At 43.7% G+C, this 14,908-nt stretch overlaps 2 protein-coding genes across 10 annotated transcripts in view; one reads left to right on the plus strand and one right to left on the minus strand.

Moving 5' to 3' along the window:
• Positions 1–14,908, plus strand: part of KCNJ1 (potassium inwardly rectifying channel subfamily J member 1) — a 47,685-nt gene that overhangs the window by 28,577 nt on the left and 4,200 nt on the right. The gene's annotated exons all lie outside the window — the stretch shown is intronic.
• The window catches only part of FLI1 (Fli-1 proto-oncogene, ETS transcription factor), a 116,417-nt gene continuing 107,251 nt past the window's right edge, over positions 5,743–14,908 (minus strand). For 6 of the 8 annotated variants that reach the window (XM_074977136.1, XM_074977135.1, XM_074977137.1 and 3 more), the window contains 4 exons: positions 13,640–13,705; positions 11,534–11,596; positions 10,355–10,402; positions 5,743–8,403 (listed from right to left, as the gene is read on the minus strand). In XM_074977136.1, the coding sequence (XP_074833237.1) occupies positions 7,874–8,403; positions 10,355–10,402; positions 11,534–11,596; positions 13,640–13,705 (707 nt within the window). In that variant the 3' untranslated portion in view covers positions 5,743–7,873. The remainder of the gene's footprint in view (positions 8,404–10,354; positions 10,403–11,533; positions 11,597–13,639; positions 13,706–14,908) is intronic. The other 2 variants (XM_074977143.1, XM_074977139.1) reach the window with 2 other exon arrangements.

The following is a 14,908-nucleotide window of genomic DNA, read 5'->3' on the forward strand; positions in this document are numbered from 1 at the left end:
AACAGCTACATGTTATTATCACCAGGGCTGGATGCTGCAATAATGTTCTGAGGCCCCAGGCAAACTGAGCTCCTCCACCATAAACGTACAGCCTAGCCCAAATCTGGTGTGCAGAGCAGCTGTGGAAGCCGGCACCAAAAGACACAATCTTGAGGCACCGTCATAATCCTATCACCCTCCCTGAGTTTATGCCTGGATTACACCAGCGAGTGTGAGAGCCGACTCAGGCCCATGGTTTCCCCATATTTCTAGGGTATTGTGACCTGACCCTGTGCTGCTCAGCAGTGCAGCTGCCAAGAAGTGCAGCACCACGTGTGACATCTTCTGCACCTGCATTAAGGAGCATACTTGCAGAGCCTGTGACACTGCAGGCATGTGGACAGTAGCTGGGGTATTTCTGGGGGAAAGGATGCCCAGCCAGGAAGGTGGGTATGTGTTTACACTGGACCTTCCTTGCTTTCTATCCCTAGCACTGCAACTGCTGCTGCTCCTCCTCATCCAGGATTCGTCATGGGGACGAGCTACCCGGCTGCTAGCAAACAAGGTGAATCCTTCCCTAGGGCTGAGAGGGTGAAGGAGTAGCTCCAGAGTTGGGCTTGCAGCCCAGGCAAGAGGTGGGCGTGGGCAGGAGGATGTTGGAATGCATGAGTGTCACTTGAGATGCCAGGTAATTCCAAGCTCTGTAGCATGGCTGAGTCGTATACATAAGGCACCAGGAAAACGTGTCCTCCAGGGGCAAAAGGTTGCTTCTAGTCCTATCACCCCAGCCTGTGAAAAATGAGACCTGTCACATAGAGGGTGGCTACCCTAGATATGGCATTTACAGCTTAGCAAGGTTGTTATGACAATCTCTGCTGTGGCCATTTCATGTACTGGAGTGAAGGGAGCCAGATATGTTGACAGGTCCACTGTGGATTCATGGCAGATTCTTAGGGTCAAAAGGGGTGCCATTTTCTCTGGTGTCACACTGAGGGCATTATTCCGGCTTTACACCAACACCGCTTAGATCAGAATCTGACCCTTTGTGCACAGCCAGCATCCCACTACTGCCAACACCAAACATTCAGACATCACATTCAGGGCCCACCTAACTACGATATTTTAAAAGATAACAAATGCGTGTACATGTGTGGGGAGGAAGGGTGGGTCTGTCTATTTGCCTGCTTGGGTTTGAGGCTTTAAGCATTGCCTTTTTGCTTTTTCTCCACAACCAGAAGAGCTAGACACTTGCTGTATTCCTACTTTTAAACACAACCCCCGAGTCTCCCACCATCACCTGACTCTCAGAGTGGAGGCTTTAAGGAAAAAATTATGCAACTTGTGACCAAATGGGCAGAGCTGGCCCCACTGTGACATGTGTGCTGTCTGTGAGCTGTGCTGAGCCAGCACTGCTCTGCCAGAAGGAGCTGAAAGCCTCACTAGCTGTTCTACCCTAGCCCCAGCAGAACGAGGCCCTCTCCATCTCTCTTGAACACTCAAATAATTACACCCTCATCCACACTTCTCAGAGGCCAATTCAGTCCTGCTTCCCACAGAGCTACTCTTGCTTTGGTATCCCTGCTGTGGTCTCTGTTACGCCACATGCCTGTCTCCAAGTCTCCTGTTCTCTGCCCATGCAGATAATATGCAGAGGCATAAAGCAGGTCTGAAAAACGTCGCCCCCACTCCCACCAACCCTGTCCAATGAGAGACTTGATTCATCCTTTGTCCTGGCAAATATTTACATTAGTTTCAAACAGGCGCCCTGTCTCAAGCACACCTGGTCAGTGTCAACACCACCTATAATCTCCTGCTCTGCAGGCCAACCATGTAGCACCTTGTCATGGGTATTTAAATGGAACCAATTTACTAGGCTTGCGGCTGAGACAAACAGCTGGTCAGAAAGCATGGAAGGGTCTGCCACGAACAGTCAGAGGGAAGTGAAGTTACAAGGGGAAATCTAAGAAGATTTAATGCTGATGGACCTCAGTCATAAGTAGGTGGGATTGAACCTGGGAACTTTAGGGACTAAAACCATGTGCCTCTACCACATAAGCTAAAAGCCAATTGTGTCTCAGCTAAAAGCATAGAGCAGATGTCACTCCTCTTTGTCAGTGGTCTCAGTGCCTCTGGATTACAAAGAGAAAGTAATTTCTCTTTGACTTTTTCCCTAGTGGGTTTAGTGCTAGTTAAAGGTGCCAGTTTATCAGACCGGATTTAGCCACACAGCAGCTATGGTTCCAATTAATGTCAAACATGGCTGTGCCTCCTGTGATGTCGAAGTTCACTCACTGGGAACCAGGCTGAGGTCTATCAAAGCCATTCCATGTATGCCATGCACAATGAGGACTGACTGGAAACCAGAGCTGCATTTTGGGGGCAGGGAGAAGGGGGGAAAATAGGACTAGGTTTCAAAACAGAGATATTGCCCAAAATCTTGGGGGGCGGGGGGGAAACAGAGAAAGAAACCAGGCTAGTGAGTAGGTAGGGCACTTGCGAGGTGAGTGGCTCAAAGTATTAGGCCAGGTATCACTCCAGTTTTCACTAGAAAAGTCCATCCTACAGCATGAAACGATTTGTTTCAGTGGAAAACGTCTGCTTTGACAAAACATTTTCAAACAGAAAATCATTTGATTGAAAAATTCCCAACCAGGAGTATTAAAAAAGTTATTTCATGGCAAAAAATTAGCACACAGCCCAGCGCTCATTAGAAGCCCTACAATAGCAACACCACAAAACCAGCTCCTTTAGGTGATCTTCCTGTACTGATGACTTGGCTTTTCTGGTCAACAGCAGAAGGCTGTTTTATACAAACCTTGATATGGCTATAGCAATAGCCCCACTCAAATATAGAAAATGATGTGAAGTTTCATCAGATAATGATCCAGTTTCAGGGTAGAAGTTTGTGCCAAGGGAGCTCCAAATTGCATGTTTATCATACAGGGTGTGGCATCTTCCTTTCCACATTTGTTAGTCTGTTTATATTTTTAGCTATTGTTTAGCATGAGGATTAGAGAAGGGTGCAGTCCTAGAGCCCTGAAATTTGGTGTCTTTTACCTCATGATCTGGATCCACAATACTCAGGAACATTTCAAATGAAAATTTAAGCACCTCTTGTATTTACAAAAAAACCCCTCCCAATATGCTAGCGTATTGAGAGACCGAGACAATGCAATAATAGCTGATCCTGCATATTTTATATGTCTTAATACTGGGGCAAAAAGCAGAAGGTAAGAAGTTAGTTTCTAGCTCTTGCCTGTTATTCTTCTGCCAGATGCTCAATTTTCTAGCGGTTCCTTTGGAAGAGGAACACAATACCAACTTGATCTTCTACCCATTAACCTGGGTAACAATGTACACCACCCTTGACAGGCAACACCTCCCTGTCCAGAAGCATGGATGCCTGGGGCTTACAATACAGAGTGCTTTGTCAGACGCAATGCGGAATGCGTTTGGGAAACCAGCACCCAGTAAATTCACCATTCTATGAGGTAAAATTCCCCCTCCCTTAGGGATTCTCAACAGTAATGTCAGGCTTAGCTCTTCTCCCGCCCATGCAAGTGATTAATGAGTTCAGACCACTTCCCTCTGCCCCACCTCACCGCTCACTGTTTGTTGTCCTGGGTGGCTGGAGTCCCAGAATCCTAGCAGGTTGCTGCTCCCTGGGCTGTACTGGGGACTCTGCCTTGTGACCCAGCTGAGGTGATTTTGGTTCTGATTGCTGAGTATAGAGGCCCACAGTAGAATGTCTGAGGTAAACAGCAGCTTGCAGGGTGTTTTGCTCCACTCTCCTCAGCCTACCACAAAAGTACTTCAGCCCTCTGCCGTGAAATTGTCTGAGCTCAGCCATTGAATGAGTCATCCACAGGGTAGGGACCCATGACAAAGTCCTGCCGAGCAAAAATACACTTTTAACAAAAAATAAAATCTTCATCTCTCCCCACTACTGCCTAAATTTCCTTGTGCCTAGGTGACCCTGCACCCCTTGCCCATGTTCTGGTGCAGATCTTTTCGCCTTCATATCCCAAGCAGAACAATAACATTTGATTACCTCCACATGGGACTGATTTTAGCCAAATGCCCCTAACCGTCAAAGAACAGACATGCAAATAAGCCCTGGCCCACTTGGCCGCTTGTCCATATGCAGAATATGCAGCCGCTTAGGGCACCCCAAAATTTGGGGCATCATTGGGTTTTAATATCCACCCTCCTACCTCTTCCTACCCCTGTTCTGTGGCTCTGTTTCCTCCAGAGAGGATCTAGTTAACCTAAAGTGGAAAAGGCCTGCCAGCCCTATTAGCAGAACCTGTGAAAGAGCCATTCAAGTGGTAATGAAACCACCTAAGAGGCATTTGCCAAACCCAGCTATATACTGTCAGTTTTTGAACTTACTGTGTTAATCTACAGGACCTTAGTTTAAAATTTGCCTTAAAATATGTCATTAGTGCATTGATGAAGATTATAAAATCACCTCTCTGAAAAATCCTGCCCCACCCTGCCATCTGGTATAGTGGCCCCAGTTTAATATCACTGTGTGGGGCCCCATATGGCTGAAGACTGGCCCTGACACTCTCTCACTAATAACTGTCAGCAGAGAGCTGTCTCCGCAAAGGGACCCTCTGCCCTTCTGGTGTTCTCAAGCACCTCAGGCAGCTGTGGTTACCCACCAGTGCCCAGGCACAGAGGTTTACATGTCTACGGAAGTCACTCTTCACACTACAATTTTTGGTAGCCTAACAGAAACAGTAGGTAAAAATCTTGGCTCTGTTGCAGTCAATGGGAAAATTCAGTGTAAATGGGATTTCACCAAGTAGCTGCGAATCCTGACCATGAATGCAGAGGAAATCATTTCCCTGCTGCGCTGTCCACACACGAAACTCACATTCGCAAGTTGTAAATCATCTTTTTCATAAAACTTTCTTTATAACCTTGCTGTATCCAGCTCCCATCTGCTCTAGTCTCCTCAAAACACCAACTGTGTAGAATTAGTACTATCATATTCTATGTTTATGCTCTCAGTCACTCCTAGTGCACATATGCTCTGTTTACATGTTAAAAAACAGAGTTTCCCTCAAAACTTCAATCCAGCAGATGGCCAGCAAATTGAGGTGAATTACAATTGGCTTGTATGGTATCTGTAGTTATCAATTCCAAGATTTTCCAGCCTGACCAATGAGCTGAGGTGGTTTCATTTTGCAGTGGGCAACTTGAAACACCTCCATTTTAGAACATTTAAGATGAAAACAGATGTTTCCCAAGTCACAACTCATCTGTGAGCATCTTGGCCAAGGATTCTGAAGGGCAAATTTTGCTCTCAGTAACAGCGTAAACTTGCTTGTGATGGATTGTGGGTTTTGTGGGGGAGACACACTGAGATTCTCCATTAATAATTTGTTAACCCCCACATCCCCACAGCTTGGCTAATCAGAGGTAAGTAATACAGGGAATCAGAATTGTTTAAACAAATAGGGTAGCATTAGAGATATATGGTCTAGTGACAGGAGTACTGGACTGGAACTCAGAACATCTTGAGCAAGTCACTGCACCTCCCTGTAGCTCAGTTTCCCTATTTGTAATCTGGGGGATAATGAATTATACTTGCCTCCTTTGTCAAGTGCTTTGAAACCTATTCACGAACAGTGCTATAAGAAGGCTAATTTACTCTTATTTTCTTTCTCTGCAGCAAAAAAATAAATATAATGTAGACTGAAAATATATGGTTTCACTGTGACTTTGGGTGAAAAAATGTAATAATATGATATCTTAGAGAAGAAAACCATCATTTATTTTCTCACATTTTTACAGCATAATCCTCATACAACTGTTGTCTGTGTAACATTTCATACAATTTTTTAAAAAACCCACAAAGATTACTTGCAAAATTATATATATTTTAATATCCAAAAATACATTGCATATATATAATAGCAAAAGCCCATTTCCATGGGGAATTTTTTAAATGTTTTAAAATTTTTGTGATTATTGCAGAAAAGTTACCATAAACGTTCCAAAAGCACTAAGACCTAAACTTATTGGCTTGATCTCAGTTTCTCTTTTTGTTGAATAATGGCATCAGTGCTTCGATTTAAAGTTATGACCAAACAATAATGTTCTGTTTTAAGGTCCCAATTCTGCAATTATGTCCACGTGGCCTAACCTTGCACTGACATAGGTGTTCAAAGGTTATGTCTAAACGAGAATTTTTGCTCATGTTAAATGATTGCCAGTTAATTCCAAATTAGCTAATAGACTTGTAAATACTAATCTAAGATTTCTATAAACATTTGTTCCAAGAGCTTCATGTTTATGTCCTGAAAGGAACATTCCTGGATCATCAAAACTAGCTTCAAAAATAGAGGTAGTGGAAAATTTTCAAATATTTGAAATTTTCATGAAAATGTTTGGCAAAAGCTTTTCATCTTTTTTTTTTGGAGAGGGTGGGAGGGGGTTTGTGGGGGAGGAATGTTTGCTGATTTTTGTTCAACTTTATAGAATTATCAAATTGAAAAACTCAACATTTTCGTGGCAAATTGTCATGAAAAATCTGGAAAACTTTGATTTTTTTTTTCAAGCAGGCTGAATAGCATGTTGGCCAACTTGGATTAATTAGCAATCAATGAACTCAAGCGAAAATAGGAGCAAAAAGCCCATGTTCTAGGCACTCCCAAAGAGCTCAGAGGTATTCTATGCTAGTACATGAAAGAAATCTGCCTGACTCTGGTTGTGGGATCAGGGCTCTATTCCCAACAGATATATTGCATGTATGTTTTTTCATTTTATTTTTTGTAGCAAAAAGTACAAAGATACAGCCCAAATGTACAGATTGAAAAGATGTACAAATTACATTAAACAAACAAAAAACCAGACAGACAACAACATAAAAACCCACAAACAACTGATCTGCTAGTAAAAATCACCTGCATTAGTGACTGAGGTCAACTCGTTTTATTTAATCTTTCTTTTAATATTGTGAGATATAGGGAAAAAATAACTCTGCATAACTTATACAGTAAGTTGCCTTCTGATTAGCTGACCTTTAGAATGACGGTCTGACAAACGCACAGCGTTCGCGAATCGGTAGCGCTTAGCGATCCCAAAAGCTTTGGCAGAGCTCTAGGACCTGCTGTCATTTATTTTATTCCATTTTTGCTCTCAAGGAATGTTTGTGCTTGACATTAGTTAGTATCTTTTGTTCTGGTCTCAGATGTTTCTGGAGTTAATATACAGTCCAACACAAGTTGCACACTCTAGAAAGTTTCCTTCAATGCCCTTTACTTCTAAATACACACACACACACACACACAGACACACACAGACACACACACAAACTTTCCAGTTGGGTCAAAAACCTCATTGGCCTTAATTAAAACTAAGATTCCAGTTGCCATCCCCTGCAGCCTCAGGTCCTCACAACAGAATTTCTGAATCTTCCTTCTTCTCCCTGAAACCAGAAAAAAAACCACCAAAGCACACATGTCATCTTAAGTCCCTGTTAAATATAGCATTCTTCTAAGGCCCCTGGCTGGATCTTTGTCTTGTCAAGAGACTCCAGACTGCTAATTTTTCTTTTCTTGTCTCATCAAAATTCAAATACTGATAATCAATCCAGGTTGTGGAGAGCAATCTTCATGGACATAAGACTTAGAACCAAAATAAAAGCACGGAGTACTGGCCGGCAGAGGTATCCATCTCTCAGTTCAAGACAGAAGAGGCAAAATTAAAAAAAAAAAAAAAGGGGGATTTAATCCAAGATTAACTAATACCCAGTTTTCATTCCCCCCACCACATCGGCCACAAATTATCCAAAAGAGGTCCAAAAATCCCAGAAGTAAGGGAGCATCCAACCAGATTGATAAAGGGCACTGAAGGCTAAAAAAAATCTACATATATATATCTAGTAGTAGCTGCCCAAGTGCGATGGTACATGAGTGTTGGGATGACGAGGGACATTGGGATTTGGGTAGATGCTGCCTGTAGGAGAGGTCCAATAGGATGCTGCTGCTCCGAAGAAACTGGATGATGTGACAGGCATAGAGGAGGCATGTGGGGGCACAAAGTTCACCTTCTGTTGGTGGGCATGGTAAGGAGGCATATAGGAAAGATCTGATGGATACTTGTACATTGAAGACTCAGTTGGATGAGGCTGGAGAGCTTGGGCAATGCCGTGAAAGTCAAATTTGTAGGCATACCTTTTGCCGTGCACTTTGGTCATAATGTTCTTATCATAGTAGTATCGGAGGGCTCGGCTCAGCTTGTCGTAATTCATGTTGGGCTTGCTCTTGCGCTCTCCCCAGCGCCTGGCCACCTCATCAGGATCCGTCATCTTGAACTCCCCATTGGTCCCCTCCCATGTGATGCAGCTGGCATTGGAACTGTCCGACAGCAACTCAAGGAGGAACTGCCACAGCTGGATCTGCCCGCTCCCTGCATGGAGTGAGCCAAAAAGAAAAGGAAATTACATTCTATTTCCTGCTTAAATGAAAAGACAAAGCCAGGAAACAGAGGGACTATCTCAGCCTTTGATGGGAAAGTTTCCTTCAAGCTCTTTGGAGGGCTGGCCCAACTATTCCCAGCAAGCTAATCATTAGGCCTTTTCTTCCATTTGAGGTAAGACTGATCAAAATGGTCCCCTCTGGCCTTAACATCTACAACTCTAGGAATAATTCAAAAAAAGCTTTTTATGAACATGGTCATTATTCAGAATTATTCATTGAGTAGCTGACATAAGCATATTTCAGCCCTATTTTGGCTCACTGTTTTCATAACTATTGCTGCAGATATCTGCAGTTCATAATTTGCCATGGGTTACCTTGTGTCTGATCACAGTATTGTTTTTTCTCTCACACTGAATCACTTTCAAGATGGCTGTACTAATACCCTGTATGCAGAATCTGTTTTCATGTGAGCATTCAACACCTTTTCCCTCTGTGAGCAGAGCACGTGCTTGTACAGGTTGAGCCTCTCTCATCCAGCATCCTCAGGACCAGTGCAGTGCCAAACAAGAGAATTTGCCAGACCACGGGAGGTCAATATTGTCTAGCAGCATTACCAACACTTCCAATGCTAACTAGGTTCTAGGAGACATTTAGGGGTAAATTAGAGCTAAATAACAGCCCTGAACTCTGAGAGCCAAGACTGGTGGCTATAAACAAACCTTATGGGACCATGGGAAATGTGGGCACACCCATGATATGTGGTTGTCCAGCCAACTAAAATCATGCCAGATTATGGGTGTTGCCAGACAAGAGAGGGCTGGACTGGAGATGTGTAGAAATATAACACACATTAATGCCAAGGTGAATCCTTGGCCCATTTCATGGCTGGCTTGTGTAAAGATGTTTACAATACTGCAACAGTCTCAGTGGGAGTGGACCTTCCTTTAGCTGAAGCAAGAGGTGCTCGTGCTCTTACTACCAGAAGTCTGGGGTTCATTTCCTGTCAATGACCTGATGAGGGGGTATATCAAACATATCAAGCCTGCAAAGAGGCTAGCTCAGAGAGTAAGTGATTTACGTCTTCTACCCAAGGGGTAGATTTCTGTTGCAGAGTAGAGTAAAATCTTTCATATCCAGCATTCTATTATCCAGCACTCTCAAATAACCGGCATCTTAACCAAAAGTAAATTAGAGTTATGTTTTCCATAAGTAAGTACAGTGAAAGTAAATACAAATAAATACAGCAAACACAACATTAAGTTTACAGTGTACAATACTACTGTTGGTAAACAAAGTATTCTGTATACATTTTTTGTTTCTTAATATCTAATCTTTTTCTTGAGTGTTATGCATTGCAATTATCCAGAATATTTGAATATTCAGCAAAACCTCAGCAAAACCTCCTGAATTCAAATCTGGTTAGCTGCATTGAGCAGAAAGGGTAGAATGCTTGTGATGAGCAACTTCATGCAGTGTCCAATACCGAAGAAGTGACTTGATTGCTCATGTTCAAACAAAAAGGATTTGGCACTATCCACCCAGCTTTACTTTACATAGTCCTTGTACTATACGATTTGATCACCCTTGCCTTATAAAAATGAAATGTCATTTCTTGGGAAGACAAGTCCAGTCAAGACCCTTCTTACCATTTAAGGCCCAATGGTGGGAGATGCACATGGAAGCTACCAATAGCACAGCCACATGGGACATCATGAAAAAATTCTCCACACCAGCTGACATGGCCAGCACAGTGGCAAGGGCAGATGTGGGATCCCCTGCCATTCATTCCAATGGCCTGTATGTTCTGCACAAGTGGACAAGGGACAAAAGGTATCATTCCAGCCCAGACTGGACCAGTGGCTCATGAGAGAATTGGCCCCTTAAAGAATAGATAGAGCTTGCCTTCAAGATAGTGGCCTGGTGCCCCAAACTGAACTCACCTGGGTTGGCAAGGCGGCTGCTCGTGGGCCCCAGGATTTGATAGGGATCTAAAGAAAGGGACAAAAATATTTTCTTTAATCTACTGCAGGAAAAGAAACAAAGCACTTCTCTATTTTTCTTAACCAGAATAATGCAGATGTCCATTTCCTTCCTTTTTTACATTGCCACACCCCTTCCACAAATGAGCCCCATTGGCCTCCTATATTGTTTAATGAACAGCCGCTTTATTGAGGGAGGATTGAAAAACACAAAGTGTCCCACTTTGTAAGATCAAAACCTCCACTGGACACATGCCACAACTAAGCAGCTGGCTGCATGAAATCAGAACATCAGGCCAGCACCACACAACTGGATCAGAGCAAATACAGTAGCCCTAACGTCAACATTTGGGTGACTTGCTTAAGTCTGCTTCATTTTCTAGCCAGGCTGATTATTTCCTCTTCTTGTGTGCAGAGAGGATATTCAAAATCATTCCAGCGTTGGCTCAGTTCTGCTCGCACTGAAGTCAATGGAGCATTGGACCAACTCATCTGTGAAGTCAATGGGTGTTTTACAGCTGATGTTTAGAGGAGCAAAATGAGGCTCACATTGAATGCTATTCTGAAATTCCATCATGCACTTTCCTGGGGCACTACTGTTATAATCTTTCCACTGAGATGGTGTCCTTTAGCTGGGAAACCTAAACAAAAAGCATCCCTGTTTGAAGAAGACTTTTGACAGTTTTTTGATAGTGGTGAATGTCTGTTGACTTTGTGGGAGATGCTCTCAATTGATATTGGTATAATGGGGGTTAGAATCCAGCCTGTAGACCCTTTATCCCACTGTGGCTGAAGCAACTCTGATGAGTAGCTGCTTCAGAACTCTTTACATTACCTGCTGTGGGATGTCATAGGCGATACCTAATGTGACACTAAAGATTTTGGACCCTGCACATGCCAAAGCTGATACAGGGATCTCTCTTTTAAATGGGGGAGGGGTGTCCATAAGCAGTCAGAAGTTTTTGGATAAGCATGTTGGTGGATGAATGCAGCTGACTATCACTTCATGACACCTCCTTATAAGTGTTTGTGCCCACATACCTGAAGCCTAAGACTGTCCCAGCTTGACACATTACAATAACAAGTTGGGACATGCAGTCATTTAAAGTATACAGCCAGGCACAGACTAGACACATTTACCTGGTTGGGGCCGTTGCTGTTCTGTATTCTTATTCACAGTTTGAGTCCCTGCAACCGGGGGACCTGTAATAAGGGAGAAAATGAGATCATAGTTGTACTGCAAGCAGTGGAAAGGGAGCAAACAGGGAACAAGGTGAATCCAGTGTACATATATGAAGATGACCAAGCCAGCAGAGATGGGCAAAAAACAGTTTTGTGTCATCTGGGAATGATGGAGTTTTCATAAATATTTTTTATCCTGATTAGGGATGAAATGTTGACGTCACAATTTTTATCAATGGAAAGGCTTCAAGAATTCTGAATCAGGTCAAATTCTTTTTTTACTCTCAATTAACCTAAATTTCAAAACCAAGAGTGGCTTTGAACTGAAAAATGGATTTTTTATTTTTGTTTCAGAAATAGCAAAATGAGATGTTTTAACAATTTCTAAACATTTTTGGTAACTTTTTTTAAATGGGAAATTTGCCAACCTCAGCCTTTCCCACAAACAATTTCCATTTGGCAAATGGATGTTTTCTGATTAAAAATAATAGCTTGGTCAAAAAATTCCCAACCAGTACTGTATACCTATTCAACTTCAGCACTAGCCTCTCTGTTCCTCCTCCTGGAGACCCTGCTGATAACAGAGATAATGCTATAAACTAAGGGAGGGTCTTCTCATTCTGAGAGAACATTTTCCATAAAGCTGCTAAACAGGAAGAGTGTTGATTTAGGCTGAAATTCTGCCTATCCCAGTTGATTAGTATCTTGCTCAGGGTCAACCTGTGGCTGCAGGATGTATGACTCCAGTGAAAGAAGAGCACCACATGCCCCAGTAACAGTCAATGATACTAGCTAACATGAACATCATAGAACAGTAGAACTGGAACTGGAAGGGACCTCAAGATGTCATTGAGACCAGGCCCCTGCCCTCATGGTAGGACCAAGCACTGTCTAAACCTTTCCCAATAAATGTCTGTTTAATCTGCTCTTAAATATCTCCAGTGATGGAGATTCCACAACCTCCCTAGGTAGTTTATTCCAGTGTTTAACCACCCTGATAGTCAGGAAGTTTTACCTAGTGTCCTACCTCAACATCCTTTGTTGCAGTTTAAGCCCATTGCTCCTTGTCCTATCATCAGAGTCCAAGGAGAACAATTTTTCTTCCTCTTCCTTTTAACTCTCTTTTAGGTACTGAAAACACTATCATATCCCCTATCAGACTTCTCTTCTTAAAATAAGCAAGCCCAGTTCCTTCCATCCTCCCTCGTAGCTCATGTTCTCTGGACCTTTAATCATTTTTGTTGCTCTTCTCTGGACCGTCTACAATTTCTCCACATCTTTCTTGAACTGTGGGGCTCAGAACTGGACACAATAGCCCAACTGAGGCCTAATGAGTGCTGTGTAGAGCAGAAAGGCTAGCAATCCACCTCTTTCAGGGCATAAATCTACCACTTGAGGGCAGCAAGAAATCTACCCCCATGCTGCAGCACTGCAAAATTCTATGCTGTATGAAAATAACTAACAACTAGCATAATTTGTATGTCTACAACACCTTCCAGATGATGACATCAATGGCCTTTACAAATATTAAGGGCCAGAATCTGATACTGTTTCTCATGGTGAGTGGCATCTTTCTCCTTTAGCAGTACTTTAATAAGTTATTGGAGTGAGGTGTTATTGATTATGATTAATTGTACCAGAATCTGGCCCAAGGTAAGGGTGATAGTACCTGCCTCTAATGCTTCACAAGAGACTGGAACTTAATATATATCAGAGAGGTAGCCGTGTTAGTCTCTGTCCTCAAAAACAATGAGAAGTCCTGAGGCACCTTATAGACTGACAGAAATTTTGGAGCACAAGCTTCTGTTGGCAAAGACCCACTTTGTCAGATGCATTGGGATCTCCATTCCTATGCATCTGATGAAGTGGGTCTTTGTCCATGAAAGCTTATGCTCCAATATATCTGTTAGTCGATACGGTGTCACAGGACTTCTCAAAGTTAGTATGGCCTGACTCCTCAGTCACTCTGATTCCAGGACAAGCAGCAAACCAAAACTAGCCCAACTCGTGGCCAGCTTTTGATCCTCCACATCAGAATTTGCCACTCCTACCATAGTTACTTACTTTTGGTGAGGCTGGAGTTCATGTTATTGCCCCATCCTGTTCTCCTGACAGTATCATAGGAGGGATCTAATGAAAAACGACAAGTGGGAAGGAGGAGTGAGTTCAGATTGTGCCAGGAAAGCTAGACAGGTGATTAGTGGTGATTACTGCTTAAGAAATTACATACAGGCTATTGTTACCTTGTTTCCATGGCCAGGCCTACTTATGTGTTTCATCCATCCAGTGGGGCTAACAGACTTGCCAGGCCCCTGGATAAGGCTGGGAGAGGCGGCTCCATGACCCCAGAAGGAGTGAGGCCTCAGGTGGAAGGCATGGGGCTTCAAATGGAAAGGGAGAGGCTGGTGTTAACTTCCCCCAGACAGCCCTTGGTGCTGCATGGAGCACACCATGTGGGGCTGTGGTGGTGATTTAAAGGGAGAAGCTCTGGGCCAGCTGAATTGCTGGGCCCTAGGGTATTTGCCCCCTTTGTGTGGCCCCCCTCCCACATCAGTGAGCCTGCATCCACCTATTATGTGTTGTCCATTATAGTGGTAGAGCCTTGGGGAAAGGCCTTTCATTTTTGATGTCTGTATAGTGCCTGGCGCAATGGGACCCTGACTTGTCTAACCTGCAGGCACTGCCGCACTATGAATGTTAAGTAGGAAGGCACAGCATGGGAGAGGTGGAGTTTTGGGAGGTACTGGGCAGAGCTTGGCTGGCAGAAAGTGGGAGCTGGGTGAGACCTTGGCTGCCATCTCCTCTCTGCCTAGATGGTGGTAGCATGCGCTAGGCCTGTGCTTGGGGCACAAGATGGTGATGGCGAGCAGGGAAGAAAACAAGTGCTTTGTGCCTCCATCCTGCTTTGCATACTCATGCCAGAGTCAGGCACCCTCTCTTCCTCTGCGAATAGAGGGGGTGGACTCAGGCTAAATGTAAACTGTTCCCATCTAATCAGAAATTGCCTCTCAGCTGTCTGCCACCCTCCCAAATATGTCTGCCTTCTTTCCACTCCAGACCCCTTGCTTATCCGCCTGGCCCTTCCTGAGGCAACCAAAGCCACTTGCTCCTCTGGCATACTTCTTCTGGGCCCCTGGGATTGTGGGGCATGGAGCCTGCCTTAAGAACTGGTATATATCCAGGAACCAGAGGGTCTGTTCATGGTCTAAGAGAGGTTGGGTGGAAAGGAAAGCTCACAATGGAGATCAGAAAACCATCCTGATGGGGAGATGCACTGGACTTCTTAGGGGAATGGTGGAATCCCATTCACCCGCACAGCTAGACTGGGAAAAG

This window comes from Carettochelys insculpta, chromosome 25 (assembly GCF_033958435.1).
Source record: "Carettochelys insculpta isolate YL-2023 chromosome 25, ASM3395843v1, whole genome shotgun sequence".
Lineage (NCBI taxonomy): Eukaryota > Metazoa > Chordata > Testudines > Carettochelyidae > Carettochelys > Carettochelys insculpta.